Below are 14,485 nucleotides of genomic sequence, written 5' to 3'. Positions count from 1 at the left end.
ACTCACCACTTGCACTTTGAATTCTTGGTGATGCCATTTGGGCTCACCAATGCCTCGGCCACTTTTCAATCCTTAATGAACAGAATATTTGAGCTCTATCTTTGAAAGTTTATACTTGTGTTCTTTGATGATATACTCATCTACAGCCCTTCCCTTGACCAACACCTAATTCACCTTAGGACCACTTCGGATATCCTCAGATCTAACAAGCTTTTCATTAAGAAATCTAAGTGTGCATTTGGTCAATGACAGGTAGAATATTTAGGGCACATCATATCCAAGGAGGGAGTTAGTACTGATCCAAAAAAAGTGGAAGCCATGGTGTCTTGGCTGAGGCATGATTCAGTAAGAGCTTTGAGGGGATTCCTAGGACTTACTGGATATTATCGCCGGTTTGTAAGAAACTATAGGATCATTAACAAACCCCTAACTGAATTGTGCAAGAAGGGGAATTTCAGTTGGGGACTTGAGGTAGAAGAGGCCTTTGAGAAGTTGAAGGAAGCTATGAGTGGGGTACTGATATTAGGGCTGCCTAACTTTAGTAAGCCCTTTGTCCTTGAGATAAATATGCTTGTGGGAGTGGCATAGGGGTGGTCCTAGCTCAAGAAGGGAGGCTATTGGCATTCTTAAGCCAAGCTTTGAGCCCTGAACATTTGGGGCTTAGCATATATGAGAAGGAGTTCCTAGCAGAGTAGATGGTTGTAGATAAATGGAGGCATTATGTAATACCCGAGAATGATTTGAGGTCATAAATAATATTTGATGAAGGGCATAAATGGACTTTGTGGAAAATAAGACTATAGGGTACACTAACGCAACTTTGGACGATTGAATTAGTCAGAGGGAATACCCTGGACCCTAGATAGCCAAGGAAAATGGTATAGTATCGACAAGTAAGACAAGTTATGATCTTAGGCATCAAAAGAAGTTGGATCGGGAACGGCTCCCGGTACAGCTAAAAAAAGGCAATTGTGATTTAGGCTGAAATACCGAATTATCATACGGGGCATCTGGGAAGTCAATGGAACCCCAAGGAAGTTCATATTTGGCATATAGAGTAACCCTTCAGTAGTTTTTGGAAGAAATAAAAGGGTTTGTAGCTAAAACGAAGATTCGGGCCTAAGTGCAATTTTTTTGAAATTGACGGAGGGAGATCGAAACGATATTTTTTCGGAATTTTAAAGAGAGTGTTTTGGGATATTTCAAAGGGTTATAAAGGTCTTTAAAGAGAAATTCAGTTTTTGAGCCGGGGGCAAAATCGTAATTTTTGAGGTTGGGGGTAAAAGTGTAATTTACCGAAAAATTAGGGGCATTAGCGCAATTAGTCCATTTTTCAGGGACTAAAATGCAATTAAAAATTAGCCCGGGGACCGTGTTGAAAAGGGTCTAAGTGCAATTATCCAAAAGTTCGGGCCAAAGTGTAATTCTTGAAATCTTTTTACTAGGGGCATTTGGGAGATTCAGGAAAAAAGCTTCATAAATGACTTTAGAGATAAGGATGAAGTCTCATGATGACGTTAGAGATAAGATGAAGGCTCATGATAACTTTAAGGATAAGATTTGTATAAGATTTGATTGAATAAGAAAAGATTTGATTTGGATAGCAATGATTGCAGAAGATCTTACAAGATTTTGGAATGAATATATAAAAGATATTAGAAGATTTGGAATGATTATAGAAGATTTACAATGATTGCAGAGAATCTTAGAAGATTTTGGAATGATTACAAAAGATATTAGAAGATTTTGAATGATTATAGAAGATTTACAATGATTGCAGAGAATCTTAGAAGATTTTGGAATGATTACAAAAGATATTAGAAGATTTTGAATGATTATAGAAGATTTACAATGATTGCAGAGAATCTTAGAAGATTTTGGAATGATTTGCAAAAGATATCAGAAGATTTGGAATGATTATAGAAAATATTAGAAGATTTGGAATGATTGGAAAAGATTTTGAAAGATTTGAAATGATTGCAGAATATATATTTCTTGGTGGCTAAGTTTCCTAAACATATAAATAGGGGCTCAAGGCTAAGGATTCTCTCATTCGAAGTTGTGATACATTTGTGCTAGACGAGAGTGCTTCGGGTTTAGTGGATAGAGGGTTTTTAAAGCATACGCGAGGCATCACACGCGTAGAGCACTTAGGCAGCGCGTGAGGACCTGTAAGGAGGTGGTTTGGTTAAAAGACTTGAGGAGTTGCACGAAAATTGAGGTTGGACACAAGATTCGAGGTGTTCTGAGTTTCGTTCAAGGTGAGTTGTTCGCTACCAAAATTTGGCTTTCTTATGAGTGGTTCTCGTCCAAAACTTGATTTATTGTGCTTGTTCTATCTGAACATATGATGATTTCATGCAAAATGGTTTTGTGCATTAAAATGGTAACCGGTGACGGTTGGATTTATGAGGGAGGTTTGTCTCTAAACGTTTTGAACTGTGCATTGCATTTTATAAATGTTGTTTATACGATGCATTGAATTGTGAATTGTGGCATTGTCTTGAGTTTTATGTGTACGTATGGAATGTCAGCCTCGGATGTTGTCTGGATAGTGTAGCCATAATTCTCCAAGGGCGTGACGGAATAATAGGGGTATCTGATGCTAGTGTGCATGTCAGGATAGCCGCCTTGGTTTCCGTGCCAGACCGTTTGGTCAGGGAAGTTGCACTAGGACGACTAGGTGATCCATACTGTGTTGTTCATGTGGGATGTCAGCCTAGGATGTTGTCTGGATAGTGTAGCCGTAATTCTCCAAGGGCGTGACGGAATAATAGGGGTATCTGATGCTAGGTGTGCATGTCAGGATAGCCGCTTTGATTTCCGTGCCAGGCCGTTTGGCCAGGGAAGTTGCACTAGGACGACTAGGTGGTCCATGTGAAATTTTGGAGTTGGGATTGTATGGTGGTTCCTGGATGCTTAAGGTGGGAACGTATTCTGGTGAGATGCGTTGGCAGCCCCATTTAAGCTAGAATCGCGTCGCGTCGTCGTGTCGTCGAGTCGGTGTGGTGGCATAGCTTTTAGAGAGATTGCTTTTTCCCCATGGTAGGGTTAAGCGCGTGGGAATTCTCTTGAGCTAGGGCTTACCGGGTATATTGGTTTATTTCATGTCTTGCATTATTCATGAAAAATGTGTTTTGAACTCTCACTTAGATGATTCATCATCTAATTTGGACTTTGTCCCTGGAATATTCAAACGTTCCAGGTGAAGGCAACGGTGCAAAAGGGAAAGGAATCGTCGAGGAGTGACGGCGATTAGCGGATAGTTTACATTATGTCTTTTCTGTTATGTTATTTACTTTTGAAAACGTCATGTAAACGTTGGTGCAACTTTATATATAAATAAAGTGGTTTTGGTTATGACCTGTTGAGGTTTCGATCTAGCTTCCGCATTTGTGTTGGTGAACCTGTCTTGGTTTATTAATGGTTCATAGTTGATATACTGAGAAGGTGTAACGGGATCTTCGGGGAATGGTTTTTTGTGTTGGATTTTTGTTTGAAAAAAATTTATCCCCGGAATCTTACGTTACGTTAACGCTCCCGAGAATTGGGGTGTTACACATTACCTGGAAGTAGGAAGGTTGATGGCCATTGGCATTCTTAAGCCAAGCTTTGAGCCCTAAACATTTGGGGCTTAGCATATATGAGAACAAGTTCCTAGCAGTGTTGATGGTTGTCGATAAATGGAAGCATTACCTAGAAGTAGGAAGGTTTATAATAAAGATGAACCACGAAAGTTTGAAGTTTTTATTACAGCAGAAACTACAAACACAATTGCAAAGGAATGGCATGGCCAAATTGATGGGCTTGGACTACTCAATACAGTACAAAAAGGGGAAAGAAAACGTGGTTGCAGATGCACTCTCAAGGTGTCATGAGGAGGGAAGTGCGACAGCTATAACCATTGTCATTCCCGAATGGTGCCCAGGTGATAGAGAGTTATAAAGGAGATGAAAAAGTGAGGGAAATATTGGAGAAGGTAGCCATGGGAATTGAGGAGGTTGAAGGGTATACCTTGGTGGACAGAATGCTGAGATATCATGGCCGGATTGTAATTGGGGATAATGAAGATCTCAAGAAAAGGATCCTGCAATCATTGCAGGAATCTCCAGTAAGGGGGCACTTAGGAATCCAAAACACTTACCTTCGGGTGAAACAACTCTTTCATTTGCAAGGGTTTAGGGCAAAGGTAATGAAGTTTATGTTAGGATGTGACATTTGCAGGAGGTGCAAGAATGAGAATGTGGCCTACCCTGGGCTCTTACAACCCCTACTAGTGCCCGAGCAAGCTTGGCTTAGTGTCTCTAGGGATTTCATCGAAGGGTTGCCTAAGTTAGAAGGGAAAGATAACATATTGGTGGTTGTGGACCAATTCACCAAGTTTGCTCACTTTATAGGACTTGCCCATCTTTATATAACCCAAGAAGTGGCTAGGATCTTCATGGATCAGGTGGTAGCTTTGCATGGGATTCCTAAGACAATTATTTCAGATTGTGACAAGATTTTTACAAGCATCCTATGGAAATAGCTTATGAGGGCGTTGGGAACTAAGTTGAATACGTCTTCCGCTTATCATCCCCAAACAGATGGAAATACTGAGCGGGTAAATCAAGCCTTGGAAACTTATTTAAGATGTATCTGCATCTTGCAGCCCAAGAGCTAGCATAGATGGCTCTCCTTAGCCCAGTGGTGGTACAACTCTAACAACCACTCCTCCCTGAAAATGTCCCCATTCGAGGCTCTCTTCGGATACAAGCCTCCTCTGTTGCCAGCAGCGTTGTTAGGCGGACCCTTGCCGCCTCAAATACATGCAAGTCGGCATCCTAAGCGCCAAGCCCGATTAATCGGGTCTAGGTGGCACCTAGTGGGCCGCCCAAGCAGCGCCTAGGTGGCCAAAACACAAAACAACGCCTTGGCACTGTTTATATATATATATAAATATATTGTTTATTGTTTATATGTATATAAACATATATATATATAAATTTCTATATATATATATATATAAGTTTCATTTGTCTTTAACTTTGATTTATCTAAAAATAACATGAAATCGCATAAAAAATTAAAAAAAAAAAAAAAACAATCCGCCTAGGCGCTAGGCCCCAGTCTGGCGCCCGACTAGCGCCTAGCGCGTTTTAGAACACTGATTGTCGGCTATAGGAGAGCATCCCACTATAGCCTCAATAGAAGAATACTTGCAACAAAGGAAGATGGTATTGCAACAATTGAAGTAAGAGTTGGCCTCGGCTCAAAATGGGATGAAGCAATTTGTGGATAAGAAGAGAAGTGATAGGGAGTTTGAGGTGGGAGAGAAGGTTTACTTAAGATTAAGGCAACCCCACTTGAAGGCTACTACTCAGAGGCCGGTATCAAAGCTTGCTCCCAAGTATTTTGGTCCATTTTCCATACTAGAAAGGGTGGGAAAAGTGGCTTATCTTCTACAGCTTCCAGAGGGAACCCATATGTACCCAGTTTTCCATGTCTCCTTACTGAAGAAGACAACAGGATCTGAACAGGTGAACCCAACAATGCACACAATTCCTAAGGAGGTCGGTAGGGTGGAAGAACCGGAAGTAATTTTTGATAGAAGGGTGGTTTACAACCAAGGAGTTCCACTCATCCAAGTGCTAGTTAAGTGGCAAGGTGGAACAACAGGAAACAACACTTGGGAATACTTGCCTAATTTACACAAACAATACCTAAAGGCTGCCAGACTCCTTAGCATTTCTTGAGGACAAGAAAGGTGTTAGGGAGGGGGAATTGTCACGAAAGGCTCATTCGGACAACAAATTAGAGTAGCAAAATTTTGATTTTCTTTCACTGCTGTAATTTCTTTATTTCTGTAATTTTGTTCTCTTACTACTGTAATTCCTCTATTAGTATTAGCAAGGCAAGGCAGTAAGATTCCCCACATGGAGGGGCTAGAATAGGATAAAAGGTTGGTTATAATCGAATGAGGGAGGGATCTGTTGTGGCAGCACCTACACCCTACCGATTGTATATATTTTCCTAAGCTATGCTGGGGAATTGGCGTTGAATTGAATATCAAAAACTTCTTCTTCCTTCTCTTACCTCTGTCTCTCTCTCTCACTTTCTTCCTTCTCACTCTCTTTCTCCCTTTCTCTATTCTATTATGTTCTTACCGAAATCATCTTCTAATCCATTCCAGACTAGGAGCGTACCAAATTCATGGAAGAGCCATGACAATGACATCACGTTGTGCAAAATGAGTATTGCCACTCCATAATGGTTAAGAAAACATATTTTTATGCCCGATTCATGATGTATAATCCTCAAATGATGCAATAATATGAAATTTTCCAACTTGTCTCATTGGATGAGCTGACCGTTCTCTCACCACATTCACTAAGCTAAATGGGCTACCATGTCCAAATCTAGAGCTTCCCTGCTTATTGTGACTAACCCAGCCATGGTGAACAAAACTCCCAAAGACTTAAAACTTCTATGTCCGTGGTTTCATGAAAATCAAAAGAAACTAACTTTTCTGCATTTTAAGATTATGCTTTATGCTTTCCATGTAACTTATGCAGCAAATAACTTTAAATAAACTTAACATTTTTCATGCATTTTCAGGTTCTAATAAACCCTTACCTTGATGAAGCTCTTTGAGAACTTTGGTTGAACTTGAATTCCTTTTCTCCTTTTATTCTCTCTTTCTTTCCTTTTCTTCTCTTTTATGTCACTCTTGGTTGTATATTGAGCAAACTGGAGAATTTGATCCTAAGGCACCTTTTTATATGTTGGGTCATTGGGGGTATTTTGGTCTTTTGGTTATATCTTCACTCATATTTTAAATTGGTAAATATAGAATTATACATATATGAATGCACCCGGAGAGAACAAGGTCTTCTCTCTCTTTCCTTAGCCCATGTTTCTCTTACATTTCTCAACCTGAAGCTATCATTTCTTTTCTCTCTCACCAAAAATCAATCATGTGAAAGACGTTCCCATCACTCTTTGCAAACTGTACTCGTATATATGTATATATGGCACATAGAAGAGAACCCCCACCCCCAAACCAGCCATGCCCGCCAAGACAAGCCATCTTACATGCCCTTCACAAAATCCCTTCATTCCATCAATCTCTCCCTCTTCTTTTCATTTCTTTTTAATTTTTAAGGCCCCTATATATATTTAAGACTGTATTCTTGAGGAGAACCCAAAATATCTCCTCTCTCTTTTCCCATCTCTTAACCAGCTGAGCAATATCCTCACTTATCCTTGGTTTTTCTTAAACCAATTTGCTTATGCATCACCCTTTTCTCACCTTTTCATAACTATAAAGCGAACACATCATTGTCTAAATCAAAGATCATGCTTGGTCATTCATGCAAATCAATAATGCCACATCACATTTTGTAGGTGATTTTCTTGTTTTGTGACACAGTATTTTACCTTGAAATCATGTCTGACTACATATTTCTGGAATTCTCCAATCTTTATGTCATTGGACTTGTCTTGATGCAAGGAATCTAAATCCAATGTTCATATTTCCAAATAACCCCTTATTTTTATTTGGGTGCTGGACTGTATGTGAGGTCTCGCATTATCGATCCCTGACCTCGAATTATGTATTTGCTTACCCAATTTTTATTGTAATTGCCCATTTCCTCCAATTATAATTTCTCATATATTCTTTCAGAAATTAATTTAATCATGAGAAATAATAACAAAAAAGGATTGGGTGTTACACTTTCCCTGCTCTTCATGATCTGATGTCAACATTATCTCTCATTCATATTTCTTACTGCTATGAGGCTGACTATTATAAGGCCTTTCTTTGAATTGATGTTTCCAGTGATGCGTTTTGTCATCTTTTGTACTGTTTTTTACTGTTACCTAATATGAGTGAGACATATAGTTCCCATGCATAACTTTGTAAAATGTAGCTCTTTTATCATATCATTTTAGTGAATAAAGATTTGCTGTCAATTGGTTGTTTATGTTTGTTTGGTGATTTTCTATGCTTTAGATGCACCCATAAATTAATTAAATTGTCGTTTTGTTGCTCATAGCTACACATGCATGTCCCTTAATTAATTTTAAAAGTAATCTGTGATCTTCACTTGGTCAGTTCTTATGACTATATGAACTGGCCATTAATTTATAAAATTTTGATGCTTTTTCATGAAACTGTACTACATGGTTAAACCTCTCGAGCTTGACTGTTGTCATGCTAATCTTTAATGGTGAGCAATTTTGTTCCATAGGTTTGCAGGTTTTTGGAGGTTTCTAAGTTATCATTTTCCCCAGAGTATGGCTCTAAGCTAAAAGAAGACTTTGTAATGGTGAAGCATCTACCAAAATTTCCAAATGATGATGATCATAGAAGATGTTGTGCATGTCATTGGTTCAGTTGTTGTAATGATAACTGGCAAAAGGTAGTACTATCCTTAGCACTGAAAATTTCTCTGCATATTTATTTCTTGAACTTCTGTGTTGAGTGCTTTCCCCTTCACTTGTTATCCTTCAGGGGACACCCCAATATCTTAGGCTGCATTCTGCCGATAACAAAACTTGATTGCAAGTCCTGATAAGTTACCTATGAAACAAATGTGCTTTTTTTTTTTCTTGGCCCATTTATACACTGCTAGCTTCCATGAATATTTGAAAATGACTTTTGTTTCTTCCTAGCAACATATGCTTCTATGCCAATTTCTTCTGCCTGTTTATTGGGTCGAAATAATGTGGATGTGCAGGTTATTATATCTTGTCCCAGTTTATTCTCTCTAATTTATATTTAGGAGTGGAAGATCAATTTTCTTGGGTTAAATGGAATCTCAATTTTTTAGACATGAAAATAGTGGTATTTTACTGGGCATTAGTTATATCTGCACCTATCGTATAAAAATTATAAGGTACTCCTGAGCAGATGTGTTAAGTGGCAGTATCTTGTATCCATTTTATAGAAGCATCAAATTCTACACGGAGAAAAAATATGATGGTGGACAGAGGTGCAGGGTGACATTTGTTGTCTGGAGGGGGACAGGGGTAGGGGAGAAGAGTTGATGTATGAATAAAAGGGAGTTGTGGTCTGTATAAATCATCTAATATATATGTGTATCAATATGCATGTAATATCCAACTACATTGTAGTTAACATTTTTAGCTCATGCAAGCGAGGTAGTTTGTGGCAGGACTCCCTGAACAAGGTCTACTAGCTGTACCATATAGAAAAATTTTGGAAGTTTGGGTCGGGGGTTGACACGGTACTGGTGGTGGACCATAGCTGGGGTCTGCTAGTTATCTTGTGTGGTCTGCTGCGAAGTTGGTTCTGTTTTAGTAGTTTTGAATTTCTTTTATTTTTAATACAGTGACTTGACTTTTTTATATCCATGCATCACAAGTTATGCTTCAAATCAACTGCAACCAACGGTTTTGGTTTTTGGTCCACATTGTGTGGTTGTTCTATGTGGCAAGTTCTGTAATTCTCTATGCTTCAGTAAGTTTAGGCTCTTTTAGTGGTAGTGGATGGGTTTGGACTTCCATGTTTCAATATATTTGTGTCTATTTATCTGCATTCAGGATAAAGGATGTTCCTTTTTGCATTGAGTAGCTGTCCCATTATAGTGAGCCTTGCTTGTCTTTGTCGCTCTAAAAATTAAGGGCAGGGATCCATATTTATATTCTCTGGGAGCACTTCATTTTATTTGTACAAGATGCTTGATCTCTTGAGTTTCTTACTTTATTTTTGTTCTTGTTTGTAGTGATTAACAAGCTTCTACTAGTTTCCACATTAAATGTTTTTATTCCTTTGGGTAAGATACTAAGATATACAACACACTTTTAACTTGTATCCACCTTAAATATTTTTTGTTGTTTTGAGTAAGTTGTATACACTTCTTAACTAATATCCACTTTCACTATTTTTATTTTTAAATGAAATTATAATTCTCTTTCAATATTTTTCCTCTAGTTTATGTTCTAAATAGATTGCTATTTCACCATATAAGTAGGAACTCAATTTTATGTGTGTTGTAGACTAATTGTAAGCTAAGTGAAATTTTGTATTTTCTTGTATGGATACTACTGAAATATTTTTGTTTTGAACTTAAATTGACTAGGTTGGAGAGAGTGATGACACATTGTTTAAAGGGTAAAGTTGTTAGTTGGATGGCTCTTTGGTATGTTCCACTGGACCAAGGAAGAGAATGAGTTATAAAATTCAGATGAACTGATAGCAATTCAACTTGTTTATGATTTTGGATAGTTCTTAATGGTTCACATGATATGGGCAAAACTGTCTTCATGGAACATATCGTTGTTTTCCTACCACTTTTCAGGTATTCATAAGAACTGGATACCTCAAGAGTATCTTCTTTTTTTTTTTTTTAATATATTTGGATTCTCTACTCCAGGAAAATGAGTAACCCCAGCAATCTGGTTTTTATGTTTTTGTTTTGTGTTTCCACTATTTTCAGAACTGAAAACGATGAAGTCTTTGGAATGAATTTCATTTTTATATGAGATCAATTTTGGATTAGCTGAATAATATTTTTGTTGTTTCTAAATTAGGGTATATTTAGGGTGTGTGTCCGAAATGATTTTTGAAACTAGTTCATCAAATTGGGTTTGAATTTATCTAGTTCTAATTCTAGAACCAGAAACCAAATCTCAAAACCATAATAAACATACCCCTCTGTTCCTGTATTTAGTGGTGCTGATCAAACAACAGTTCAACACTACAAGAACAGCCCAATTTTAGTTTTGAATTCATATACAGAAATTGTAGATGGACTTTCAGATTCCATATTGCTTCTGGATACAACTCAGAGACCTAGAGTAAAAAATATGTGAACTTCAATCTTCATTTTAATGCAAGTCATTAGCTGTTGCATTTTCTTGGGATTGAAATTGGGAGGCTCGGTGCCTAGTCAATATATGAGATTGTTAAATAAGATAAGTAAGGGGTATTAGTGTAATTAACTTAAAATACTTGTGTATATATATATATATTCTCTTGTATTATACATTTTGGTATATACACATTATTTTATTCACATGGTATCAGAGCCCTAACCCTAATCCCATCCACCGTCGTTCGTTCGTTGTTGTCGCTAGTCTCTTTGTGCGTCAGCTGGTGTTTTTGCACATTCATTAGTCTTTCGCAATTGTTCGTCTTCCTCTAACTATGCCTTCTTTCGCCAGCATCGCGATTGTCGTCTTAGCTCGTGCTTCCATCGAGCACTGCTTTTGCCGTCATCGGCCTTCTGCGACCATTGTTGTGTTGTCGCCTTTAACGCCACCAACAGACCGTCCCTTGGTCGACCATCTCAAATCGGTCGATTAGATCTACTTCTGGTCGCCTTCCTCTTCGTTTGGGTCTTCTGTCATCTGCCTTTGTTCTTCGGCCAACTACCACCATCGGCCTGCCATCGCAACCATCGATCGACAACCCTCTTACCGGACGACCATCGGCCTTCCTCGCTGTGTCCGCCATTGTTGGCTGGTTTAGCCAACCCAAATCAGAACTCGAATCTAATTAGATCTGACCCACCAGATTCAACCTGCTCCAAATTAGGTCAGCCAGAATAGCGGGCTGTTCTTTCCATATCATGTCTACATCTAAAGCACACTCTTCAGCTATAAGCCTCTCCATTATGTCCACAACTATAACCATTTCCCATTTTTTGAGCACACTAGTTATTACCACGGAGAAATTGAATGGACAAAACTATTCTACTTGGTCATCAACGATTGAAACTTGGTTTCTTGGACATGGCCTTGAGGATCATTTATAAGGGCCATCTCAACTATTCCCGAGGGAAATCAACTTCTTTGGCAAAAGGCGGATGCACTGTTACTAAGTTTGCTATGGCAAACTATTGAGCTGACATTGATGCCTATATTTTGACCTCTTCATGAGTATAGTATTCTATGGGCTCGGGCTCGTGAGCTGTATACGAGTGACATCACTCGTATTTATGATGTGGTTGGTGCTTTATTCAATCTACGATAGGCTGATTTGGATATGACCACCTATTTGGGTAAGCTCCAAGCTTCCATTACTGATTTTAATGAGTTGATGCCCTTTGATACATATATCACGAAACAACAAGAGTAGCATGATCAAATATTCACTATTCTCTGTCTTTATGTTTATGGGATTTGACCAGAGCTTGAATCAATTAAGACAGATTCTCGGCATTACCTCTCTACCTCCTTTGATAGAAGTATTTGTCAGGTTACTTAGAGCCTCTTCTATTACTATTGATCATGGCACGTCTGTACCTGGAGATCACTCTGCCTTTGCTACTACCTAGACTGACACTCATCCTAGTCATGGAGGTAATTCAGGTGGACTTTGTGGTGGTTGTGGTGGTGGTGGGCGTCCTCGACCCCAATGCTTCTATTGTAATAATCTCGGTCACACTTGGGAGACTTGCTATTGCTTACATGGTCACCCACCTCAAGCAGCTAGCACTGCTAACATTGTTGTTTGTGCTTCAGAGGGTAGACGCCTATCACATTCAGTGATTCCTCACTAGTGACTATCTCTGAGGGGGAGTATGCTCAGTTCCTTCAGCTCCAGGCAACATAACAGGCCAGTTCACTTGTCACATCCCTTGCTCGCACTAGTAACCCTTCTTCTTTGTTTCTTCTTTATCTTCTGTTTCTCTTCCTTAATCTGTTCTAGAAGTTCTTTCCTATCTAGGGTGGTGGGATGCTATAGTTGAAGAAATGCCTGCCTTACAGTCCACTAAGACTTGGGACTTGGTACCTCTTCCCAAGGGTAAATCTCCTGTTGGTTGTCGCTGGGTTTACACTGTTAAAGTTGATCCTGACAATCGGATTGATTGCCTTAAGTCTTGCCTTGTTGCCAAAGGATACACTTAGATTTTCGGCCTTGATTATGGCGAAACTTTTTCTCCTGTTGCTAAGATCTCCTTTGTTCATCTTTTCTTGTCCCTTGCTACTATGTTTCACTGGCCTCTTCATTAGCTGGATATCAAGAATGCATTCCTTCATGGTGATTTATAGGAAGAGGTGTATATGGAGCAAGCTCTTGGCTTTGTTGCTCAAGGGGAGTTTAGGCTAGTATGTTGTCTTTGAAAATCCTTATATGGATTAAAATAGTCTCATCAAGCTTGGTTTGGTCGATTCAGTTCAGCTGTTAGTTTGGGTTAACTCGCAGTGGAGTTTGATCATTCTGTTTTTATCGCTCTCAATCTTGCTGCCACATTCTTCTAGTGGTGTATGTTGATGATATAGTACTTACAGGAGATGATGATGTTGGTATTGCTGAATTGAAGACACATCTTCACCAACAGTTTCAAACTGAGGATTTGGGTCCTTTGAAATATTTTTGGGGTATTGAGGTAGCTCAATCAAAGCGAGACATCAATATTTTTCAAAGAAAGTATGCCTTGGGTATGTTAGAGGAGACAGGGTTGCTTGGATGTAAGCCAACAGCTACCCCTATGGATCTGAATATCAGATTGTTACTGGGACAAGGGGAGCCTCTTTCTGATCCTGGGTACTACTGTCGAATAGTTGGGAAGCTTAATTACGTCATAGTCATGTCCTAATATTTCATTTGTTGTGAGTGTGGTAAGTCAATTTTTGGATTCACTTTGTGACAGTCATTTGGATGCAGTGATTTGCATTTTTTGGTATATTAAAACTGCCCCTGGTTGAGGTCTATTGTATCAGAATCATAGACTCAATCAGATTGTGGGATATATAGAAGCTAATTGGGCACGATCACCTCTCTATTGCTTAATGACTGGGAAGCCATAGAATTTATTTAGTTGCTTGTTCTTTTGTTTCCTTTCAGTCCAGTGAAATGCAGTCTTTAGGAAAACCAATATTGTTTTGTTCTGTAGAATGACAGCTTTTGCAACAGAGTGATATTCTATGGCATAAAGTGTTTTTATTACCATTCTTCCATAGGTTGTTAATTTTATAAGCAAAGTTTCTCCAGTCAATTTCAAAGTTTATAACTATTGAAATTTTTTCGGCAGGTCTGGGCAGTACTTAAACCTGGATTCTTGGCGCTGCTAAGAGATCCATTTGATAGTCAGCCTTTAGATATAATCGTTTTTGACATATTACCAGCTTCAGATGGCAATGGAGAGGGCCGTGTGTCCTTGGCCAAAGAAGTAAAGGAACGCAACCCTTTACGCCATTCATTTAGAGTAAGCAACATCCTTCTTATTATTTTTGTGCATGTGTATAGAATTCAACATTCACTGTGCAGCTACTTTGTTTTTTCTTTTTCCAATAGGATTTTAATTTTTGTTGATTAATATATATGATGAATTATGCAAAAGTTATCTGTTTTCTGCTCCAACTAAACAGGTAGGCATTTCTGGTACATGAGTATTGAAACTCACACATATACTACTGGAATAGGTTGTGCTGTTGTTTCAGATGTTGCAAAACTACAATATGCAAATTATTTTAGAGAGTTGAACTAACAATCCAAGGTTAAAACTTGAATAGACTTGCACTGCTGCAT

At 38.6% G+C, this 14,485-nt stretch overlaps 1 protein-coding gene across 3 annotated transcripts in view; it reads left to right on the top strand.

Moving 5' to 3' along the window:
• Positions 1-14,485, top strand: part of LOC127811414 (phospholipase D zeta 1) — a 67,400-nt gene that overhangs the window by 18,604 nt on the left and 34,311 nt on the right. For all 3 annotated transcript variants that reach the window (XM_052351265.1, XM_052351267.1, XM_052351266.1), the window contains 2 exons: positions 8,235-8,405; positions 13,989-14,162. In XM_052351265.1, coding sequence (XP_052207225.1) covers positions 8,235-8,405; positions 13,989-14,162 — 345 coding nt within the window. The remainder of the gene's footprint in view (positions 1-8,234; positions 8,406-13,988; positions 14,163-14,485) is intronic.

The sequence above is a fragment of the Diospyros lotus genome, chromosome 10 (genome assembly GCF_014633365.1).
Source record: "Diospyros lotus cultivar Yz01 chromosome 10, ASM1463336v1, whole genome shotgun sequence".
Classification (NCBI taxonomy): Eukaryota; Viridiplantae; Streptophyta; class Magnoliopsida; order Ericales; family Ebenaceae; genus Diospyros; species Diospyros lotus.
The sequence above is the reverse complement of the archived record's forward strand: the minus strand, read 5'-3'. Positions and strand labels throughout refer to the sequence as shown.